Source organism: Hyperolius riggenbachi, chromosome 3, assembly GCF_040937935.1.
Source record: "Hyperolius riggenbachi isolate aHypRig1 chromosome 3, aHypRig1.pri, whole genome shotgun sequence".
NCBI lineage: Eukaryota > Metazoa > Chordata > Amphibia > Anura > Hyperoliidae > Hyperolius > Hyperolius riggenbachi.
In genome coordinates, this window is record NC_090648.1 from 143,857,911 (window position 1) to 143,881,131 (window position 23,221).

At 42.8% G+C, this 23,221-nt stretch overlaps 1 protein-coding gene across 2 annotated transcripts in view; it reads right to left on the minus strand.

The window, feature by feature from the left end:
- AAGAB (alpha and gamma adaptin binding protein) overlaps positions 1-23,221 on the minus strand; it is a 52,678-nt gene that overhangs the window by 15,658 nt on the left and 13,799 nt on the right. For both annotated transcript variants that reach the window (XM_068275036.1, XM_068275035.1), the window contains exons 2-7: positions 17,500-17,690; positions 16,766-16,862; positions 14,846-14,935; positions 13,973-14,056; positions 3,592-3,668; positions 1,609-1,708 (exon numbers count right to left, since the gene is read on the minus strand). In XM_068275036.1, coding sequence (XP_068131137.1) covers positions 1,609-1,708; positions 3,592-3,668; positions 13,973-14,056; positions 14,846-14,935; positions 16,766-16,862; positions 17,500-17,690 — 639 coding nt within the window. The remainder of the gene's footprint in view (positions 1-1,608; positions 1,709-3,591; positions 3,669-13,972; positions 14,057-14,845; positions 14,936-16,765; positions 16,863-17,499; positions 17,691-23,221) is intronic.

Consider the following 23,221-nt stretch of genomic DNA (forward strand, 5'->3'; position numbering starts at 1 on the left):
CACAGTAGCCACTAGGATACATTTACTAAGGCTGTCCAGTGTTGGAGAACAGTACTTCATTAAACTTCCTCTGGATCTTTTAGATTACTCATTTCTAATAGTAAATATGAAACGTTTGCAGTCTCTGCCTGAGTTATTGCTGGATTGCTGGAAGATAGATGAATTAGCAGTCATTTGCTTTCAGCTGTGTGTATGCATGTGCACTGAGAACTGTGGGTACGCGCACACACTGAGGGTTTATCACACAAACGTCTTTCACCATATGTGTGCATGTGACTGTAGTCATGTGACTGCTATTATTCTAACATTTTAAAAATAATCATTGTGTTAGGCAAAGCTTTCTATCGTCTACTATCCAACAGTGAACCTTTTTGTTTTTTAATTATCAAATCTGGTTAATGTCTGTTGTATCAATTATGTCCTTCAGAGTTCTTCTGCCTTGGAAAGTCTTAAAACCCAATTAGCAAAAATTTTTCACACTTAAAGGGACTCCGAGCAGTGCAGAAACTATGGAAAGATGCATATCATTTTCAAGCTCTCTTTCTCCTCTTTCCAATGATATATAAACCGCTGCCCTACGCCTTTTAGTTTTCGCTATTTTTTGCAATTGAAATTGCCGCGGCCGCGATTTCAATCGCGAAAATAAAGAAAACTAAAAGGCGTAGGGCAACGATTTAGGTGTCGCCAGAAAGAGGAGAAAGAGAGCTTTAAAATGATATCCATCTTTCCATAGTTACATTGTATTACACAGTGATTTATATATCATTGGAAAGAGGAGAAAGAGAGCTTTAAAATGATATGCATCTTTCCATAGTTTCTGCACTGCTCGGTGTCCCTTTAAGAGATCCTGAAGTAAGAGGGATATGGAAGTGACTATATTTATTTCCTTTTAAACAATGCAAATTGACTGGCTGTCTTGCTGATCCTCTGCCTCGAATACCTTTAGCCATAGACCCTGAACAAGCATTCAGATCAGTTGGACTTCCAGGCAACTGGTATTGCTTATAAGGAAAATACATATGGCAGCATCCATATACCTCTCACTTTAGGTTTCCTTTAGATGAATGGAGGATCAATCTACCACCTGCTTTATCTGCTAGTGGCCAGGGTTCTATTCAGATTTATTGCAGGCAATACTATTTCCCCAAGAGAAACCTAAAGACAAGTTCATTTTATCACAATATTTTAATACACATGTGAGCTCACATGCAAGCCGCCTCCGATTTGAAAAAAAAAAAAAAAAAGGTCTTAGTTTTCTCTTAACATTAAAATGGTAGTCATGCGGCTTTGACAGTCTCTCCTGTGATTATCGAGGTGGATAGGAGGGCACTGTAGTCTATTCTCTAAATATCCACTAATCAGACAGCCCCCCCCCCCATAGGCTTAGGAAGAGGCCATGACACGGACCGCTATTAGTAAGGAATACATGTAACTACAGTCATCAGCTGTTTACATTAATGGTTGGATGATGCAATGATCAGATGCTGGTGCAGCATTGCCCTGACTTCCAGGGTCATCACACTTGGGCAGAAGCCTCTGACGTAGTTGGATTTGTCATCCAAACTACTACTTTTTTTTTTGTAGTCCTACTAGCGGAAAGTGACTCACCGACAACCGTGTCAATCTGACCATCACAATGACTTCCAGAGTCTCCAACTCGTCCCTGATCTATAGAATGCACAGAGGCCTCTTCTCCGGAAACCAACACCTGTGGTACAGAAATGATTACATGCAATAGAAGTAAATGTCACTTTCTATTCTATCCTACCTAATAATCTACAAGTGTCCCTGCGCCCCATGTCCGTGTGTCAGTGCTTTTGCGCTACTGCGCATGTCCTGCACTCACACAGCCGTTGGGACAGGACGCAGGGGCCAGGAGGCAGGCTGGCTGGCTGGCTGAGCGGGCGTGTGTGTGCGCGAGTGCGTCCACAGGCCTAGAGCCTGTTTTTAAATGGGCTTAGGTCGCTAGTAGATATTATAACTACCAAGTGAACTGCTAATAGCCAAATTAAGAAAATACACAATAGTAAAAAAACCAAAAACAAAACTAGTACATTGCAAAAAGTCTTGGGAACACCCACTCCCCTTACAGCTGCAAGCTCCTGTGAATGGATACCGAGTCACATGACAGATTGTCCCAAATGAAATTTCTCTGGAACTGCTGCATCACATATGAAAACTGAGTGCATAATGGCATAGTGCCCTATCTACCTTTGCAAAAAAATGTCAACAAATCATTTGTACAGGATGGAATTAATGTGCCCAAACAATTGTGAATCAATCATTTATTTTGCTTCCTGGCTGGGGTAACTGATGATATCTCTAAGGGTAGCTTACATTCATTTTATGCAAAGCAGAAATACAGCTCCTTCATGAGGTACAGGTCTGCACACACTCCACAAATGTCACCGCAACCAATGGCCAACATCGTAGAAATGACTTTACCAGTTACAAAATCATAGGATGAATGTTTCCAACAACATTGTCCGCACACCTATATTGCAAAACTCCAACTCATAAATACTGCTTGCGCAAGCGTCAGTACACACAACATGCGCACATTCTGTAGAACGATGTCATGGCACACGTGGATGACCACACAATATCTGTCCAACAGTCATCCGAGTTGATCAGGCAAAAATACCCAATACCCATATTGGTCGCTCGTTGGCTACATTTTTTTACATGATTGTTGTCCAAAATTTGTTCCTCAGACATTTCAAACAACTTTTGTTAAGCGTGTGTACATAGCTTAAAGGGAATCTGAAGTGAAAATAAACTTATGATATAATGATTTATATGTGTAGTACAGCTAAGAAATAGAACATTAGTAGCACAGATATGAGTCTCATGTTTCCAGTACAGGAAGAGTAAAGAAACTTCACTTGTTATCTATGCATAAGAGCTTCTCTGAGCTCGCAGACCAAACTTGGTCAGCTACAGTGCTATTTTCTAAGGCACTTCTTCAAAGAGACGGTGAAAGACAACTTCAGATAAGATTTTACTGCAGCGAAATTCAAAGGGTCATTATCACTGCTCTGTGTCATAGTTAAAATTGTTGTTTGCAATTGCAAATATTAGAGAATGATGCAATGTTATAATAAAAAAAAAAAAAGAAAAGAAAGCTATATAATTGAAAATAAAAATATGAGGCTACTTTCTTTGCTACTAATGTTCTATTCATTATACTTACTACAGATACAAATCATCATAAGTTTTTTTTAGCTTCAGTGTCACTTTAAGACTATCCCCTTGCACATACACTCACACACTAGAATTTAAGATTTTTAAAATAGTACACAGTCAGTCTACTGTCTAAAGATAATTTTACTAGTGTTGTGCCCTACAAGCCTCTCAGCTAAGGTGGCGGCATAGGTAAGTTAATATAGCACCCCCCCCCCCCCCCCATGGTCAGCACTGTCTAATTTAAATTTCGATTATGAGTATCTACGCACTTGTAGTGTGCAACCCTTACATTTCACACAGAACAAATATTCCCAGTTAATTCCTACCCTCCCAGTACAGGGACTTGGGCTGCATACAGCATAGCTGTCTCTGGTAAGCAGTGACACACAGAGGATACCCACTCACATTATCCTGTGGCTCTCCACCGCTGTCTGCATTGAGGTTCCCTGTTGTCAACGAGCTGAAGATCCCATAAGACTGTTCTGGAATTATACAGACAGCATTTACCACTCAGTACACTGGATGACAATCACAGCGGCAAACATATGTGAATCCTGTAACAATTAATTTTAAAACACAGTTTTGAATACTTATAGAATCACAATAGATGCCTGAGCAGTCTACCTTCCCTTCTAAGGTCCATCAAAACATGACAGGACATTAAAGACAAAAGCAATAATATTGGAATTCCTGGGTGAATCAACATGGTTTGTGTAGAAACATCTTGCAATTTTTTTTTGCAGAGTCCCGTGCAGCAATGCTTCTTACCCGGCTGCCAGCTCGCCATCAGCTTCTATGGGCCGCAAGACATTTTTTTTTAACCAAACATCAGTTTATTAACATATCAAAGTAATAATACAACACTGACTTGCAAGGCAGAATAGAAGAAAAAAACATACAGGTACAACAAGGTGCATCAGTTACATCCAGAGCAGGTAAGCAATTTTGGCAAATATCAGAAGTAAGTTGTTTGCAAAAGTATTCGGCCCCCTTGAAGTTTTCCACACTTTGTCATACTGCCACAAACATGAATCAATGTTATTGGAATTCCACATGATAGACCAATACAAAGTGGAACGAAAATCATACACGATTCCAAACAATTTTTACAAATAAATAACTGCAAAGTGGGGTGTGCGTAATTATTCAGCCCCCTGAGTCAATACTTTGTAGAACCACCTTTTGCTGCAATTACAGCTGCCAGTCTTTTAGGGTATGTCTCTACCAGTTTTGCACATCTAGAGACTGAAATCCTTGCCCATTCTTCTTTGCAAAACAGCTCCAGCTCAGTCAGATTAGATGGACAGCGTTTGTGAACAGCAGTTTTCAGATCTTGCCACAGATTCTCGATTGGATTTAGATCTGGACTTTGACTGGGCCATTCTAACACATAGATATGTTTTCTTTTAAACCATTCAATTGTTGCCCTGGCTTTATGTTTAGGGTCGTTGTCCTGCTGGAAGGTGAACCTCCACCCCAGTCTCAAGTCTTTTGCAGACTCCAAGAGGTTTTCTTCCAAGATTGCCCTGTATTTGGCTCCATCCATCTTCCCATCAACTCTGAACAGCTTCCCTATCCCTGCTGAAGAGAAGCACCCCCAAAGCATGATGCTGCCACCACCATATTTGACGGTGGGAATGGTGTGTTCAGAGTGATGTGCAGTGTTAGTTTTCCGCTACACATAGCGTTTTGCATTTTGGCCAAAAAGTTCCATTTTGGTCTCATCTGACCAGAGAGCCTTCTTCCACAGGTTTGCTGTGTCCCCCACATGGCTTGTGGCAAACTGCAAACGGGACTTTTTATGCTTTTCTGTTAACAATGGCTTTCTTCTTGCCACTCTTCCATAAAGGCCAACTTTATGCAGTGCACGACTAATAGTTGTCCTATGGACAGATTCCCCCACCTGCGCTGTAGATCTCTGCAGCTCGTCCAGAGTCACCATGGGCCTCTTGACTGCATTTCTGATCAGCGCTCTCCTTGTTTGGCCTGTGAGTTTAGATGGATGGCCTTGTCTTGGTAGGTTTACAGTTTGTTCATACTCCTTCCATTTCTGAATGATCGCTTGAACAGTGCTCCATGGGATGTTCAAGGCTTTGGAAATCTTTTTGTAGCCTAAGCCTGCTTTAAATTTCTCAATAACTTGATCCCTGACCTGTCTGGTGTGTTCTTTGGACTTCATGGTGTTGTTGCTCCCAATATTCTCTTATACAACCTCTGAGGCTGTCACAGAGCAGCTGTATTTGTACTGACATTAGATTACACACAGGTGCACTCTATTTAGTCATTAGCACTCATCAAGCAATGTATATGGGTAACTGACTGCACTCAGACCAAAAGGGGCTGAATAATTACGCAACCCCACTTTGCAGTTATTTATTTGTAAAAAATGTTTGGAATCATGTACGATTTTCATTCCACTTCTCACGTGTACAGCACTTTGTATTGTCTTTCATGTGAAATTCCAATAAAATTGATTCATGTTTGTGGCAGTAATGTGACAAAATGTGGAAAACTTCAAGGGGGCCGAATACTTTTGCAAACCACTGTATATATTGTTACAATAAAAAATGTCAGTTAAATATATCATATAGGAGACACACACAGTGATATTTGAGAAGTGAAATGAACTTTATTGGATGTACAGAAAATGTGCAATAATTGTTTAAACAAATTTAGGCAGGTGCTTAAATTTAGGCAGCACAAAAAAATAAATGATATTAATATTTAGTAGATCCTCCTTTTGCAGAAATTACAGCCTCTAAATGCTTTCTGTAGGTTCCAATGAAAGTCTGGATTCTGGTTGATGGTATTTAGGACCATTCCTCTTTACAAAACATCTCTAGTTCATTCAGGTTTGATAGCTTCCGAGCATGGACAGCTCTCTAACTCACACCACAGATTTTCAATTATATTCAGATCTGGGGACTGAGATGGCAATTTCAGAATGTTGTAATTGTTCCTCTGCATGAATGCCTTAGTGGATTTTGAGCAGTGTTTAGGGTGGTTGTCTTGAAAGATCCAGCCTCGGTGCAGCTTCAACTTTGTCCCCAATTCCTGGACATCGGTCTTCAGAATCTGCTGATAACTGAGTGGAATCCATGCTTTCTTCAACTTTGACAAGATTCCCAGTCCCTGCCCTGGCCACACAGCCCGACAGCATGATGGAACCACCACCATATTTTACTGTAGGTAGCAGGTGTTTTTCTTGGAATGCTGTGTTTTTCCTCCATGCATAACCATGCAAATATCTCAATTTTAGTTTCATCAGTCCACAACACCTTATTTCAAAATGAAGCTGGCTTGTCCAAATGTGCTTTAGCATACCTCAAACGGCTCTGTTTGTGCTGTGGGCGGAAAAAAAGGCTTCCTCTGCATCACTCTCGCATACAGCATCTCCTTGTGTAAACTGTGCTGAATGGTTGAATGATGCACAGTGACTCCCATCTGCAGCAAGATGATGTCGTAGTTCTTTGGTGCTGGTCTGTTGGTTGAGTCTGACTGTTCTCGCCATTCGTCGCTTCTGTTTATCCGAAGTTTGTATTGGTCTGCCACTTCGAGCCTTAACTTGAACTGAGCCTGTGGTCTTCCATTTCCTTAATATGTTCCTAACTGTGGAAACAGACAGCTGAAATCTCTGAGACAGCTTTCTGTGTCCTTCCCCTAAACCATGATGGTGAACAATCTTTGTCTTCAGGTCATTTGAGAGTTGTTTTGAGACCCCCACATTGCTACTCTTCAGAGAAAATTAAAAGATGAAGGAAACTTAAAATTAACCCCCTTAAATACTCTTTCCTTTATAATTGGATTCACCTTTGTATGTAGGTCAGGGGTCACTGCGCTTACCAAGACAATCTGAGTTCCAGTAATTAGTTCTAAAGGTTTTGGAATCAATAAAATGACAACAGTGCCCAAATTTATGCTCCAGCCTAATTTTGTTTAAACAATTATTGCGCACCTTCTATAAATGCAATAAACTTCATTTCACTTCTCAAATATCACTGTGTGTGTCTCCTATATGATATATTTAACTGATATTTTTTATCGTAACAACCAACGATTTAAAGAGGAAAATCATGACGATTAACAAGGTTGCCCAAACTTTCGCATCATATATATACAGTGTGTGTGAAAAACTATTTGCCCCCTTCCTGATTTCTTATTCTTTTGCATGTTTGTCACACTTAAATGATTCTGCTCATCAAAAACCGTTAACTATTAGTCAAAGATAACATAACTGAACACAAAATGCAGTTTTAAATGATGGTTTTTATTGTTTAGTGAGTAAAAAACCCTCAAAACCTACATGGCCCTGTGTGAAAAAGAAATTGCCCCCTGAACCTAATAACTGGTTGGGCCACCCTTAGCAGCAATAACTGCAATCAAGCATTTGCGATAACTTGCAACGAGTCTTTTACAGCACTCTAGAAGAATTTTGGCCCACTCATCTTTGCAGAATTGTTGTAATTCAGCTTTATTTGAGGGTTTTCTAGCATGAACCGCCTTTTTAAGGTCATGCCACAAGATCTCAATAGGATTCAGGTCAGGACTTTGACTAGGCCACTCCAAAGTCTTCATTTTGTTTTTCTTCAGCCATTCAGAGGTGGATTTACTAGTGTGTTTTGGGTCATTGTCCTGCTGCAGCACCCAAGATCGCTTCAGCTTGAGTTGACAAACAAATGGCCGTACATTCTCCTCCAGGATTTTTTGGTAGACAGTAGAATTCATGGTTCCTTCTATCACAGCAAGCCTTCCAGGTCCTGAAGCAGCAAAACAACCCCAGACCATCACACTACCACCACTATATTTTACTGTTGGTATGATGTTCTTTTGCTAAAATGCTGTGTTACTTCTACGCCAGATGTAACGGGAAACGCACCTTCCAAAAAGTTCTACTTTTGTCTCGTCGGTCCACAAGGTATTTTCCCAAAAGTCTTGGCAATCATTGAGATGTTTTTTAGCAAAATTGAGACGAGCCTTAATGTTCTTTTTGCTTAAAAGTGGTTTGCTCCTTGGATATCTGCCATGCAGGCCGTTTTTGCCCAGTCTCTTTCTTATGGTGGAGTCGTGAACACTGACCTTAATTGAGGCAAGTGAGGCCTGCAGTTCTTTAGATGTTGTCCTGGGGTCTTTTGTGGCCTCTTGGGGTAATTTTGGTCGGCCGGCCACTCCTGGGAGGGTTTATCACTGTTCCATGTTTTTGCCATTTGTGGATAATGGCTCTCACTGTGGTTTGATGGAGTCCCAAAGCTTTAGAAATGGCTTTATAACCTTTACCAGACTGATAGATCTCAATTACTTTTGTTGTCATTTGTTCCTGGATTTCTTTGGATCTTGGCATGATGTCTAGCTTTTTAAGTGCTTTTGGTCTACTTCTCTGTGTCAGATAGCTCCTATTTAAGTGATTTCTTGATTGAAACAGGTGTGGCAGTAATCAGGCCTGGGGGTGACTACAGAAATTGAACTCAGGTGTGATAAACCACAGTTATTTTTTAACAAGGGGGGCAATCACTTTTTCACACAGGGCCATGTAGATTTGGAGTTTTTTTTCTCACTAAATAATAAAAACCATCATTTAAAACTGTATTTTGTGTTCAATTATGTTATCTTTGACTAATAGTTAACGGTTTTTGATGAGCAGAAACATTTAAGTGTGACAAACATGCAAAAGAATAAGAAATCAGGAAGGTGCAAATCGTTTTTCACACCACTGTATATAGCCGGGGCGGTAAGACATTTTAAATGATGGGTGTCCTGACTGACCAATGAGAGAGAAGGAGACTATTCCTGCATGAACACTAAAAAAGCGACCATGATTGGTGCCTGGAGACAGTCGGAGTGTGATTGGTGGCTGGAGAGTGAGTAGGGGGAGCTTCCAACTACAAGCGTCTCCGTGGCTCCATAAACTTGAATAGCATTTGTCCCTTTTAAAGCAATAAAGTAAATCTTGCAGAGAGATACAATGTGGCATATCACATATTGATAAAGAGGATGTCATTTTTTGCTGCATTAAAAATGCATTTGCAATGCCCCTTTATAAACGGGCCCTAAGGTAACTTTCTGATGAACCAAGCTCAACAACTGGAGCATCCGAGTTCCAATTACCCATGTAGATAAAGCATAAGGAAGGCAGCCCTCTGCATTTAAGTACAAATGTTTGGCATTAGCAGGCACCAGCCATCAATAATCCCCCTAGTTATATCAGTTGTTATCAGAAATGGATTAAGGTGAAAAGGCGCCCTAAGCAAGATAGCAGTTTTACCCACCACTGATGGTCACCTGGCTTTTTAGTAGGATTTGGTGGGGGGCTAGCATCCACTAGGCTCCTAGATTCTCTCCAGGCCCTAGGCAACTGCCTAGGTTTGGCTTGTGGATGATACGGCTCTGGTTATTACACCTAATGTCTATTTTTCCTTGCTTATAATCCACTTTAAAATATTTTTAAATAAGGCTTTTTACCTCCTATGTGTAATGGATGGAGTATAATTGACTTGGGTTAGCAATAACAAGCAGTTTCGTCCAGAAACAACCTAGCCATTCACTGTTATTTTTAGAGTGACCCTTTCACTATTTCCAGGCATAATGAATTAAGCTTACAATTGACAAAACAGGATTTTCCCTCAGTTTGTCTGCTGTTCTCATATCAAAAGGTTCTGTCTCATCATTTACCGTATATACAGGCTTGTTTAATTAAACTAGGGTGGAAAAGGATGGACAGAAACCACTTTATCTACAGCTTAACCTTATCAAATCTCATAACAGTGCTGCAGGAAATGTTCCTCCTGTAATAGCTAAGGCCAAAGTTAAGGTAGCCATACACTGGTCGATTTGCCACCAGATCTGACCAACAGATAGATCCCTCTATGATCGACACTGATCAGAGAGGGATCGTATAGCTGCCTTTACTGCAAACAGATTGTGAATCGATTTCAGCATGAAACCGATCACAATCTGTGAAGCTGCCGCCGCCCCCTTTCCCCGCATAGATTACCTGCTCCGGCCGGCGCGTGTCCCCTGGTCTCAGCTGTCCCTTCTCCGTGCTCGGCTCCTCCAGCTTCACTGAACTTCCTGCCGGGGAAGTTTAAACAGTAGAGGGCGCTCTACTGTTTAAACTTCCTGCCGGGACAGGAATTTTAGTGAAGCTGGAGGAGCCGAGCATGGAGAAGGGACAGCTGAGACCAGGGGACACGCGCCGGCCGAAGCAGGTAATGTATTGCCGCTAGCGTCGGTTGTCGGGCATTCGAACGCCGCTATTGACGCACTCCTGACCCGCCGCCGATCGAGCGAAATCTTCCACATGGACGGATCGACAGGTACGATTGAATTCGGACGGAAATCGATCGTTTTGTCAGCGTTTGCGCAACGATTTCACAGCAGATTCAATCACAGTAATCGAATCTGCTGTACATCGGCGGGAAAATCGTTTGGTGTATGGGCCCCTTAAGATGGGCTTTAGATCAGGTAAACAGTGATATTTAGCTTGCATTGATTGTTTATCTGCATACCAGTGCCGCCACTAGCTTAGTATTTGTTGATGAAGAACAAAAAAGACAACTAAAGTAAGAAAAATATGGAGGCTGCCATATTTGTTTCATTTTTAACAATACCAGGTGCCTAGCAGCCCTGCTGATCTATTTGGCTGCAGTAGATTCTGAATCCCACTAAAAAAAAAGGCATGCAGCTAATGTCAGATCTGACAATAATGTCAGCAACGCCTGATCTGCTGCTTGCTTGCTTGCTTGCACCTGGTCCGGGGAGGGGGGGGTGTTGGGTGTTGCTGAACCAGGCAGCGCTCATTACCTCATCTCCCCACAGCTCCTAGCTGCTGTAAATCCTTGCTTTCAGTTTTGTGACCTTAGGTTTAGCCTCAGAGAGGAGTCAAGTGGCCATTTTTTTTTTTTTTACTTATCCGGGGCTTCCTCCAGCCCCATAAGCATACCAGTGCCGCCACTGCATCCCTCGCCGTCCTCCCGCAGTCCTCACAGTATCCTTCGTTCAGCTGCAATCAATCCCCGCTACTCGGCTTAGTCGAGTGACGTCACCCGGGGTCTTCTAAACTTGCGCAGAAGGTCCACGCATGTGCTGACGTCACTGAGCCGAATACCAGAGAAGATTGCGGCTTAACGGGGGCACTCGGGGGGACGGCGAGGGACACATCCATGTTTATGGGGCTGGAGGAAGCCCCTGGTAAGTAAAAAAAACGGGAGTATGACATCTCTGAGTCTCTGTAGGTTCACAACGCTTCAGAGAAAGCGCCTGTGCTCTGCACAGTGCTGATTGAGGAGAAGGGGGTGGGGGAGAGGAGGGGAGCGGACAGCCTGTTAGAAGGCTCTGATAGGTGGGGGAAGGGGAGTTTTGCAGGTATTCCTTAGCCTGCAGTGTTATGCCTCTTCCCCGAAAGTCTGTCGACATGTGAATGTTGGCAGATTCCAGGGGGCTAGCAGGACGCAGGTGGAATAGAGCACGGCGGTCAGGGCACACAGGGGCATGTCCTGTGCCCCTGCCTCAGCGTGCCTTTTTTAGATTTAAGGACCCACCTCGGGTTCTCTTTAAAAGGAAATAAATATGGCAGCCTCCATACACCTGTCACTACAGTTGACCTTTAAGTGCTTTGCCAGCCCAATAATTCCTACCTCAATCTGAAAAAAGCCTTTTCCGATCAATATTTAATTATTTTAGTCTAATATTGCTTAAGATATCCATAGTTAATAACAGATTTTGTTACATTTGGTGTTTTAATAAAATTAACATCTATTCTGCTAAACAAAACAAATCTAACAGTGTATGGAAACCTTAAAGTGGACCCAAATTAAAAATACAAGATTTCAGAAATAAAATCTATTTTCTAAATTATAATAATAAATAGCAGCCTTTCTTCAGCTGCATGATGACAAATATAAAATATTTTACATTTATTGGAGAAACTCCTCCCTTCCTTTCAAATTGCCGGGATTTTTCGGGCAAACTGGTGGAGTAGATGGTGTCTGGCAATGGAGGAATTGCTAATGGCTGCCCCCAGTATAACCCTAGCTATGAAAAGAGAAGGGTGAAAAGCATGCACTGAAATGATCATAGGTTTGAAGGAGTGTTTACAGTATTTATCTTTGTATGTGTCAGAGTGGTGCAACTAAATATTTTTAATTAAAAAAATGTTTGGTTTGGGTCCGCTTTAAAGGGAACCTAAACTGAGAGGGAAATGGATGTTTCCTTTCACACAATACCATTTGCAGTACTGGCTGAATCACACACCTGAAACAAGCATGCAGCTAATCCAGTCTGACTTCAGTCAGAGCACCTGATCTGCATGCTTGTTGAGGGGCTGTGGCTAAAAGTATTAAATACACAAGATCAGCAGGAGAGCCAGACAACTGGCATTAGTTTAAAAGGAAAAAATCCATATCCTTCTCAATTTAGGTTCCCTTTAAATGGTACCTGAACTGACGAGAAACACTACAAGATAAACATACTGTATAGTACTAATCCCACTAAAAGTCTGGAAACTCTTTGTTTTCACCTTCAGCAAGGGTTAAAAACCTAGGTCGGTTATCTATCAGCCTATGACAGCGGATCGCTGTCTTGCCTCCCCAGGGGACAGCCGAGTGACACGGCTCTCCCCAGTACAGCGCTGCCGTAGATCGCAGCGCTGTACACAGTAAATAGATGGCAGTTTCGCCATCTAACAGTCTTCTAGCGGCAACTGCATCTGGGAGACTGATGGCAGAGCAGAGCTCTGTCATCGAAGCAGAGATGCGCGCGCGATCTCCTGCAAAACACGCCCCCAGGACTTTACGTCGATCAGCGTTAGGCGGTCCTGGCTGGCGCCCATCGGCGTGACGCAGTCACCTAGAGGATAACCCAATGTCCAAAACAGTAAATAGAAGGCAAGACATTTTGGTGAAGGTGGCCATACACTGAGTGAGGTTTCCTATTGATATCTAACAGATTTGATCACTCTTATCAAATCAGTTAGAAACTGATGCTGCAAAAAATGCTGATTAATCAATGTCCAGTTCATTCAGAAATCTCTGAATGAACTGATTGCATGCGCAGAACACTCCTGGCCACGTGAGCACGGAGGTGCGTGCGCAGCCACTATAGAGGGGACCCCAGAACAGTGGCTGCCAGCGGAACTGTGACAAGGGACATAGACTTCAAGGAGCTGGAGAAAGCTTCAGGTAAGTAGTTCAACATTATTTTTCGCTCATGCATCTTTCAAGCCTTGTACATATGCTAAATATTCTGTTGCTCTAACTTTCATTGATTGTTAGGGTGGCGGATTAGGAAACAAGCGCTGTACAAGCATGCTGATTGGCTATAACCTGGCTGTATGTGCTATTCTATGGGGAGGAAAAGAAAATGAGTAAGCGGTGCTCCATGATGCAGGGTACAAGCAAGAATAATATTTGTTATTATTCACTAAAGTAAGCCACTAAAGTACATCCTAGGTCAAATTTGCACACGTGAGATAGCTCAAAACTATAATTTCGATTGAGGATTATCTAGCATGTAAACAAGACATTCGTTTTCAGGGGCACAAAGAAAGCCATTTTTGGAGTGGTTTTTCAAAACGATTAATAAGCGAGGGGGAAAAAAATGTAGTAACAGAAATGCTTTGTGGGAAACGAATGTTATGTGGGATTCTTCTTTAAACAGAACACAAAAAGGATTTAATAGGAGATAGCTAAACTGCTCAGGAAAAAGGATGGATTTCCCACAAACTACATACTTCAAACTAGATTTTCATATTTCCTTACCGTTGCTGTGTTCAGAAAAATCTCAAGAAACTCACCATTTTTCATTTCCACATTAGTCCACACATTGGCATTTAAAGCCTGAATTATTCGTGTTACACCAGTGGATTCTGGGAAATCATCTGCAGAGATAAAAAAACAAGAGAGTGAACACCTCTTCAAATGTCTGGACAGGCGGTGAAGTGTCTACTGGTAATCAAAAGTCAAATTACCCACAGATGCTACAATACCCAATCTACATATTAATATAAAAATATAAGATTTGCTACAAATATTAGGCTAATAAGGGCTGGTATTAGCCTCAATGGGGCCCTGGGCAAAATTAACATGGAGCCCCTATGACTCCCTCCCCAAGAGGCAGTAGGGGCCATTTTGTTACTGACAAATCCCCCTTCCCTCCAGACCCTGAGCTGGTTGCCCCTCCCCCCCCCCCCCCCCCCCAAAAAAAAATGTAAAAATGTTATTGTTGTCCCATGGGGCCTTGCAGAGTTTTGAAGGGAAGGGATAAAGATGGGAGCACACAAACTGATGGAGGAGAGCACTAGTACAACAGTTAAGTCGTTGCGTTGCCGAAAACTTTGCTGGGAACCACAACCAATTTGGGGGAGACCAGGGAGGGGGGCAGAAGCCAACTCAGGGGCCTGGGCAATAGCCCAGTTTACCCCTATAGAAGCGTCAGTCCTGAGGCTAATCATTTGCACTTTTATATTCGGGCTTCAGACATTCCAAGCAATACATGCATTAGTAACACTGTATACCTTTGTTCTTCCCTAATAGACAATATCTTTGCTTTTGACTGACCTGTAATGTTGGGACTTTTTTGTGTGTATAAGTTTTAATTGGTCAAACTGTTACTTGTTAAAACACACACACTAAAAATTCTCTTTGAAAACAAAAAACGTCAAAATTACCGTCCTCATCTGGCAGCTCCTCTGGGTTGAGTTCTACCAGCTCAAACCCATGCTGGATACACCATTCCTGTGCAGTCTGTCGGCTCACACCTGCAATGCAAGCAAAGCGGTCCACAACATCATCATAGCCATGCAATACTATAGGAGCATTTTATTACTTACTGCAGAGAAGTCCTTTACAGAAAAATGGCTTTGTTATCTAGCAAGTGAATTGTTTTCTCACTTTATTTGATAAAAGATGAGGTAACAAGATACACCTAGGGTGAGCAGTGTTTGAGAACCGTGTCGCACGTAAGCGATTACAAACTTGGACTAATATTCATAAAAAGTGTTTGTTAATAGCCCGGTAAAAAAAATCCAAGTACAATATGTGGTGTTCTCTTTGTTTACACAGTAGTTTCTTGAAGCTATCGGGAGGGATTGTTTTAATCGGATCCCTAGTATCTTAAGGGACACCTGAAGAGAGACATATGGAGGCTGACATTTATTTCCAATACCCATTGTCTGACTGCCCTGCTGATCCTCTGCCTCTAATGCTGGGCATACACGGTAAGTTTCATATTATCAATCGAGCCGCTGATGGCGATTGATAATATTCAACCTGTCCGATACCCCGCAGGATCGATACTGCTGGCTTGATACCGGTGCAAAAACTGTCCGTGTATGCCCAGCATAAAGCTGCGTACTTACTGCCCGACAGCTCCTGCGAAGTCTCCTTGACAGTGATACTTCTTCCTCGGCGGGTTAAATGCAAGGTCACACAACGTACAGGGTGGAGTGAGCAAGACTTCCAGCAATCGCTGTACTTTGCGCTGTGTTGTCGGGGGATCTTAAAGATCTGCCGTGTCGGTATGTAGCCATCGACGTGACGCTAAGTGACGTTCGCATCGTGGTTCTGTACCTACCTGGCGATGTTGTGTAGAAAAATCGCTGACATCGTGAAAATCGTTGGGAAAATCGCAGCTGAGTATGCAGCTTAATACATTTAGCCATAGACTCTGAACAACTATGCAGATCAGATGCTCCTGACTGAAATCTGACTGGATGAGCTACATGCTTGTTTCAAGTGTGTGATTTAGACACTACCACAGCCATGGAGATCAGCAGGATAGCCATGCAACTGGTATTGTTTCAAAGGAAGTAAATACGGCAGTCTCCTTCTCCTTGCATTTATCATTGTATTTCTAATACTACAACAAGTGAAATTGCTGCAGAGGATTGCAATAAAACATTATTTAATGACTTCCTGCAGTGATAGATTGCCAGCAACCTGGAGATAACAACAATTCCATTGCTAATTACTGACAGGAGGTAACAGTGGGGGAGGTTTCATCCAGTTGGCTTGCACTGTTATCACTATCTCTAGAAAGGTGATACTTCTGTTATGAAGGGTACTTCAGCTAGTCATAAGACTTATCGCTGCTTTATATATATATGGAATCCCGTTCAATATGTATAAAAAACAAGGATATGGCAGAAGGAAAATGGACACCATGGTGCAGAGCTGAATAGAAGGTCAAGTGATGCTGCATGTTGAATGTATCCCGGAAATACCATAAGTGAGGAGATAGAGACCATCTAGGCCTGTGTTCTCCGCACAATTTTTTTTCCAGCTCGGTGGCATGAAAAAGTAGCCAAGTGAGGCACAACGGGTGAATGCAGGGCAGGTACTTCTCACCACAACTATACTTACATGCTCTAAATATAGTTGTGGCAAGAATCGCCTGCCCTGCATTGACCCGTCGTGCCTCACCTGGCTACTTTTTCATGCCACCGAGCTGGAAAAAAAAATTCTAGGAGGAGAATGAGGAAAGCCAATGACAGACGGGTGCTCACCAAAATTACCCGGATGGAGCACCCGGCTAAAAGAGCCTGGCGAGAACACTGCTATCAATATACATGAACAGAATTCCCACTTACCAGTATCATAGGCTCGGTCACACACTAAAATCATGACATCCAACATCCAATCTTCCAACAATGGAAGCCAAAGGGACACCTTCTCCAGACCAGATTTCTGCCAGAAAGAGAAGCCTTAATTATGCACTATTACAGGCCAAATTGATCACATGAGCTTTTACAGGGAATTATCAATGAAAACATTATATTACTAAAACAAATCATCAGTGGCGTAGCAAAAGGGGATGCAGGGGTAGTGACCACACCAGGGCTTCAGGACCAGAAGGGCCCACTAGGGGCCCTCCTTCAGCCACTTTATTAGCTCTTTATTGGTGCTATGCTGGATATGATCACCTCTATATGTGCTGTGATTAGTTGTAACTATTAATAGATTGTTCTCTCCCCCCTTCCGCCCCTCCCCCCCCCCCCCTGCAGCTGTTCTTGGCAGTTTTTTTGTTAATATCAATTGTCACATATAGAGCGCTTGATGAGGCCCAATGTAAAACTTGCATTGGAACCCAGAGCTCCTAAGCCACGCCACTGCAAATCAAACTCTGCTCGTCTGTAACTCTCCAACTGATAATCCAAACATGGGCTTTGCTATCCTTCTAGTCACGTAATTCCACATAATTATATACTTTTCCACAACTTCCTATTAAAGAGGAATTGTAGTGAAAATAAGGCAATGAATGAAATTGCTCCATTGGGTCTTACACAGATTGTATTCCATAGGGGTCCCATGATGAGGAACTTACCACTGTGCTGTCGAAGTATACAACGAAAGCCTGGACAGACTCTGCTACTCGGGCTGTGACATGGGTTGTGCTGGGTACTATACAGATATTCACATCGGCTGTGTAATACTTGTTGTCTATCCCCCAGGGATATTGCCTCACACCCTCAACCTCTTCTACCAGAGCAGGAAGCTGATCTGTCCCAACAATTTCTATAAAAAGAAGATGGATAAGACAGTCCTGTGTTAATTCTATTCCCTTCATATCAAATCTTGAAATCGCTTTACATCAGTTTACTGTTACAAGTGTCAACTGCAAGGCTTCATACTTTGAGAGGAGCTCACCCTCACACAGCTGCAGGTCTGTCTTTTACTAGAGATCCCGGAGACCGAATATATACTGGGCAAACCAGACAACCTTTTCGGCAGCTGAGAAGTGACTCCCTAAAAAAAGAGTCTGAGGGATGTTCAAGAATTGTGGGGTGCAGATTTGATTCTCCTGCATCATTTACACCTGGGAATAATGAGCGAAAGTGTCCTCAACAATTTTAGCCAACAAATATGTCTGACCAAAACAGACAGTTTAATCATGATATAAATTTGCCTGTTATACACGGTGAGATAATGCGCCGGAATCGAGCCAGCGGTCCCCGCTCGTCCGCGTGGATCGATTCCCGCTCGTCCCCGCGGGCGCTTCTCATCAACCGCTCGTTTTTTTTCTATTGTCCGCCCGCGGGGATCAAGCGCATAATCGATCCGCCGCGGTGATCGGACACGTCGGATATTATCAAATTGAGCCATCAGCGGCTCGATTGATAACAAGTATCTCACCGTGTATGCCCAGCATTAAGAGAAAAAAATAAAAAGATCAGCTGCATTTCATACATGTGCTTAGACAAGTGTACGCTCCACTGGCTACAAATAAAATAGAGAATTCTGTTTAAGACTGGCTTATTGACATTCAAATCCTTGCACAATCTGGGCCCTGGATACCTAAAGATTTTTTTTCCAACTGCATCACACTACCCACAATCTTAGATCATTAATAACGGTCACCCCAGAGTCCACCTCACAACATTTGGAGACAAGAACCTTCTGTCATGCTACACTTTGGAACTCCCTGCTACAACCAATCAGGACATCTCCAACCTTGGGAGAATATACCGTACATACTCGCAAGCAAGCCGAATTGTTGACCCCCAAAAAGTGGGTCAAAAGTTGGGGGGGTTAACTTATATGCGGGACAGCTTGCTTGCGAGTATATACAATATGTCCAAACTGAAAGCCAGTCTAGCAGTTACGAACACCTCTGCTCTGTAACACAGTCCAGCCTGCAACCCTATATTGATTCTGAGACATATTAATGCACTTTGAGTCCTATGGGAGAGAAGCACTTTGTAAATGTTATTGTATTGTATTCTCACACGCTATTCACCTGAAACTGGATCTACCATTTCTGAATATGTAAGAAAATTCTTTATGTGCCCATTTAGCACTTGCGATATGGTAAATTATATTAGGTCCCTAGAGTCTTTAGAACCTTGAAAAAAAAAAAAAATACAGGAGCCTCTACATTTAGGTCAGTATTCTAGAAAAACAGCTAAATGTAGTAAATATACCTCACAGACTGGGCCACCCAAAAAGATAACCACCTTCTTTACCAGGTGGAGAGTTTTCACTGTCTGTAGTCATACAACTGGTCTCTTTAGACATCAGCTATGGTCACTCCCCAAGGACAGGCATCACAGGACCACTTCTTTTTATTTTCAAGTGTTTTGCTTACATAGTTTACATAACCATTATGTCTAATTGAAATAGTGAAATCCAAGCCCTACTAAACAAAGACAAGACCAAACTTTAGAATGTTTAACTATTTCATCCAAGACAATGGCAGTTACACCTCTTTCAACCTATACTTGTTGTATACAATAATGCAACCTGTTAGCATACACAGAGCCCAGAGGATTGAATGAGCGGGTTACCATTAGTGCAGTTTTCAGGCTCTACCCAGTATTAGTATAGTGATCACACATATACAATCACAGAGTGCTTTATTCGGCAGTGGTTTGTCTCTCCCTATTGTTGCATAAAATATCAGAATGAATATCCTGCCCCACTTTCCACATGCCTGAAATGCTGTAGTAAGAGCACTTACTCTAAAAGCTTGGTACACACAAAACTCCAATTTTGATTGGCAAATTTTACCGCCTCCAGTGGAATTCTGCAAACACCTCCTCCATGTCCATTGAAATACCTCAAACATTACCTGCTGAGCTGAGCTGGGCTGATTCCCATTACTGCTTGAGATCAGGGATGGGCTCAAATTCGAATTTGGGTGAATCCGGATAGTTGCTATCCGGATTTCATCCAGTTACCTGTGCGGGGTGGGCGGGGGGTCAAGCTCACCTATCTGATGTCTTCTTCGGTCCGTCCCTCGGTGCCTCCAACGATGCAGTCCACGTGATTACAAACACTTTCTCCTTCCGGGTTGAAGGAGGAAGTGTTTTTAGTCACGTGACGTGCGTGGACCGTATCGTGGGAGGCGCCGAGGGACGGACTGAAGAAGACGTCAGATAGGTAAGCTTGGCCCACCCCACACAGGTAACTGGGTGAAATCCAGATAGCAACTATCCGGATTCACCCGAATTCGAATTTGAGCCCATCCCTGCTTGAGATACAAAAGAGAGAGTGCTGTCCTACTGGGCCCAACTACAGAGCAGCAGCCATAACTCACCCCACTACAAAGCCATGTTGCATAATGAAGACCAAGAAAAGCCATGTGCCCTGAAAGAAGTGGTCAACTTTATGTTCTCTCCAGATCCACGGGTCCTAACAAGAGTCTAGTAGATAAAGAACAAAACAGCCAAGAACAAAGAACTGAGGCCGGGTTTCCACTGCTGCAAATCCAGGCAGATTCCCCGCCCACGAATTCGGATGGATTTCAGCAGCCTAAAGAGGTCCATGAGAGCCAACCGAATTCGTGGCCGAGGAAAAATCTGAGACCCTGCAGCATCATTTCGTGCGTAGCTGTCCGAATCCCATAGCCGCGCATAGCACGGCTAGAGGGATTCAGCTGCAAGAGGCAGCAGCGGTGCCGGCATCACGTCTCGCAAGACGCATGCCGCCGCACAAATGGAAACCTAGCCTAAGAAGATAAATGGAGGAGCGTTAATGAACTGTAAACCTAAAAATGTCCACGGACTGCTTTCCCACTGTACCCCTACCCCACCCCTTTCCATAAACCCCATTTCCTCATGCTTTGGCAATACCTGTATATTGAATCTTGGTCCTGTCAATAAAGCTATTGTTGATTTAAATTTGTATGACAGCTTACCTACAAAATCCGTTCATAGTGTTCAAAGTCTGTTGGTCCTCATACTACATGGATGTGGTAAAATTGGTCAGCGTTTGGCCAATCTAAATTGGAGGTGTGTACGCAAGTGTTTATTCACAACCAGTCAGGAGTATGGAGCATTTTCTGGGAGTGCAGGAAAAGTGATATGTGCTGGTTTAAAGACTGCTAGCATTCCAAATAAGCTTCACATTTCATCTTTCTTGCTATTATGAAAATAATTTACAGACCATTTCATTTTAACTTTAATACATTAAAAGTAATTGTGAGAGATATAGCTCTACAGAACCTGTGTAATCCATTTGGTGAGGGGACAAAAATACCTAGAAGATAATAGTATATTCAGCCTATTTGCAGCCGATTCTAAATCATGTGAATCAATGTATGTGAAAGCTATGTGGCAGATAATCATTATACACCGGACTAGGCCGCAGGTGCATGCAAAGATTTTCTCCTCAGTGGGTACCACTTCTGCTTCTCCTTCACACTCTGTACTGGCCACATTCAAGCTAAAGAGCAGAGCCCGCCTCTCAGACAGTCGTAAAACATAGAGCTGCTGTCTCAGACAGGCTGCTCCTCCAAAACAAATGTTATCCCAGGAATGTGCTTTGAACATGTGCCTTCCAAGCTTGGCTTATATGAGGAGCAAGAAATAAGCACACAGCATCACACAACAAAGACTTGTGTCAGTCTTTCCCGACAACTGCTTTTGTTGACAGAATATGAAGCCACCCTTCCACAAAACACTTGAAACCAGCTGCAGTCCCTGCCCTGAGGGGTACCATCTCCTCACTATAGTCCTGTTAGATGATATAGTGGGAATGCACATATGCCCATGGCTTAGACGCTGGTCAAAGGTCTGCAGATACAAATTCACTTATCTGCATGCATTTTACTTCTTGCCTGGATATATGTAACAAGAGAGGCTACTATAGCTTAGCCAAACCTCTTTTTTAATGTTTGCTTATTTTTAAATTTTAAGTTTTGGATTAGACAGTGAATAATTAGAACCTGTTATAGTTGGCAGCACAACAGCAGTTCAGGTGAATTCCAGATTTGTTTATCTTCACCAAAACAGAAATCAGGGCCAAATTTCTCAAGGAAAACCTGTTCTGCCGAAAAATGTCAATCTGCAGATGTCCAGTTCATTCCAGAAGAATTTCTAACTTGGGCCCCATTTATACTTGAAGCGGTGCGATTTGGAACAATCGCACCACACTGGAGCTGAAAAAGACGCACCATGGGTTATAGCTGCAGTGCGACCCAAGAAAAGAAAAATGCCACTTCTGATGTGCTTTCAGGATTATCGCGGAAGTCGCATTGTAATGCACTGCAGCTTCTGCATCGCGCGGAGAATTTCTGCCACAATGTCGTGTCATGTTCCATTGACTGTAATGTCCATTGCGATGATCTGCGGTAGAAGAAGAGGTGACTAGACAAGGGCCCATATGCAATTCACTTTTCACCTGAGTTTTCTCCTAGGTGATATTTTTACAATTTGTATATACAATGCCTATTAAACCACCAACAAGTAAACAAATACTCAAAATCATTTTGACAGCACTTTTTCACTTGCATTTTGGTACTTTTTCCATTGTAAAGTGCTAAAAGTTATTTTAAATTAAAGATGAAAAATTATCTCCTAGGAGAAAACTCCAGAGAAAAAGTGAATTGCATATGGCCCAAGATGAGCTTCCTTAATCTTCCTGGCGGTTTATTTTTTCAGCAAAAATTGCAGAAATCCAATTTTTTTTTTATGTTTCATGTAAAGCTACCAGAGTGGTAGCTACATGAAACTCCACTAGAGGGCGCATGTGTCCCTCTAGTTCGATTGTCGCCGGCATCAATAGCAAACAGGGGAACGCGTATAAATAACGCGCTCCCCTGTTTGGCTTCTCCTGTCGCCATGGCGACGATCGGAATGACGACATGGACGTCAGCCGATGTCCTGTCGTCAGACGCCTCCGATCCAACCCATAGCGCTGCCCGGAACTCATTGGTCCGGGCAGCGCAGGGCTCTGGCGGGGGGGGGGCCCTCTTCCGCCACTGCGTGCGGGCGATCGCCGCAGAGCGGCGGCGATCAAGCTGTACGCGCGGCTAGCAAAGTGCTAGCTGCGCGTACAGCACTTTAAATGGTGCAAATCGCCCCACCAGGGGCTGAGATCTCCTCCTGCGCGGCATAGCCCGAGCTCAGCTCGGGCTTACCGCCAGGAGGGTTAAAGTGCTGTCTCTAGCAGGGCTGTGCAGTCAGTGCAAAAATCCACCGACTGTGTGGTGATATATTGAGGTGCTGATGATATTAGGAAATACAGGAATATATTTCTGTCAGTTTTCTGTCTGCTATATCTCACATGTGTATTCTGCTTTGAAGCGATGGTCATCTGGCTGTACT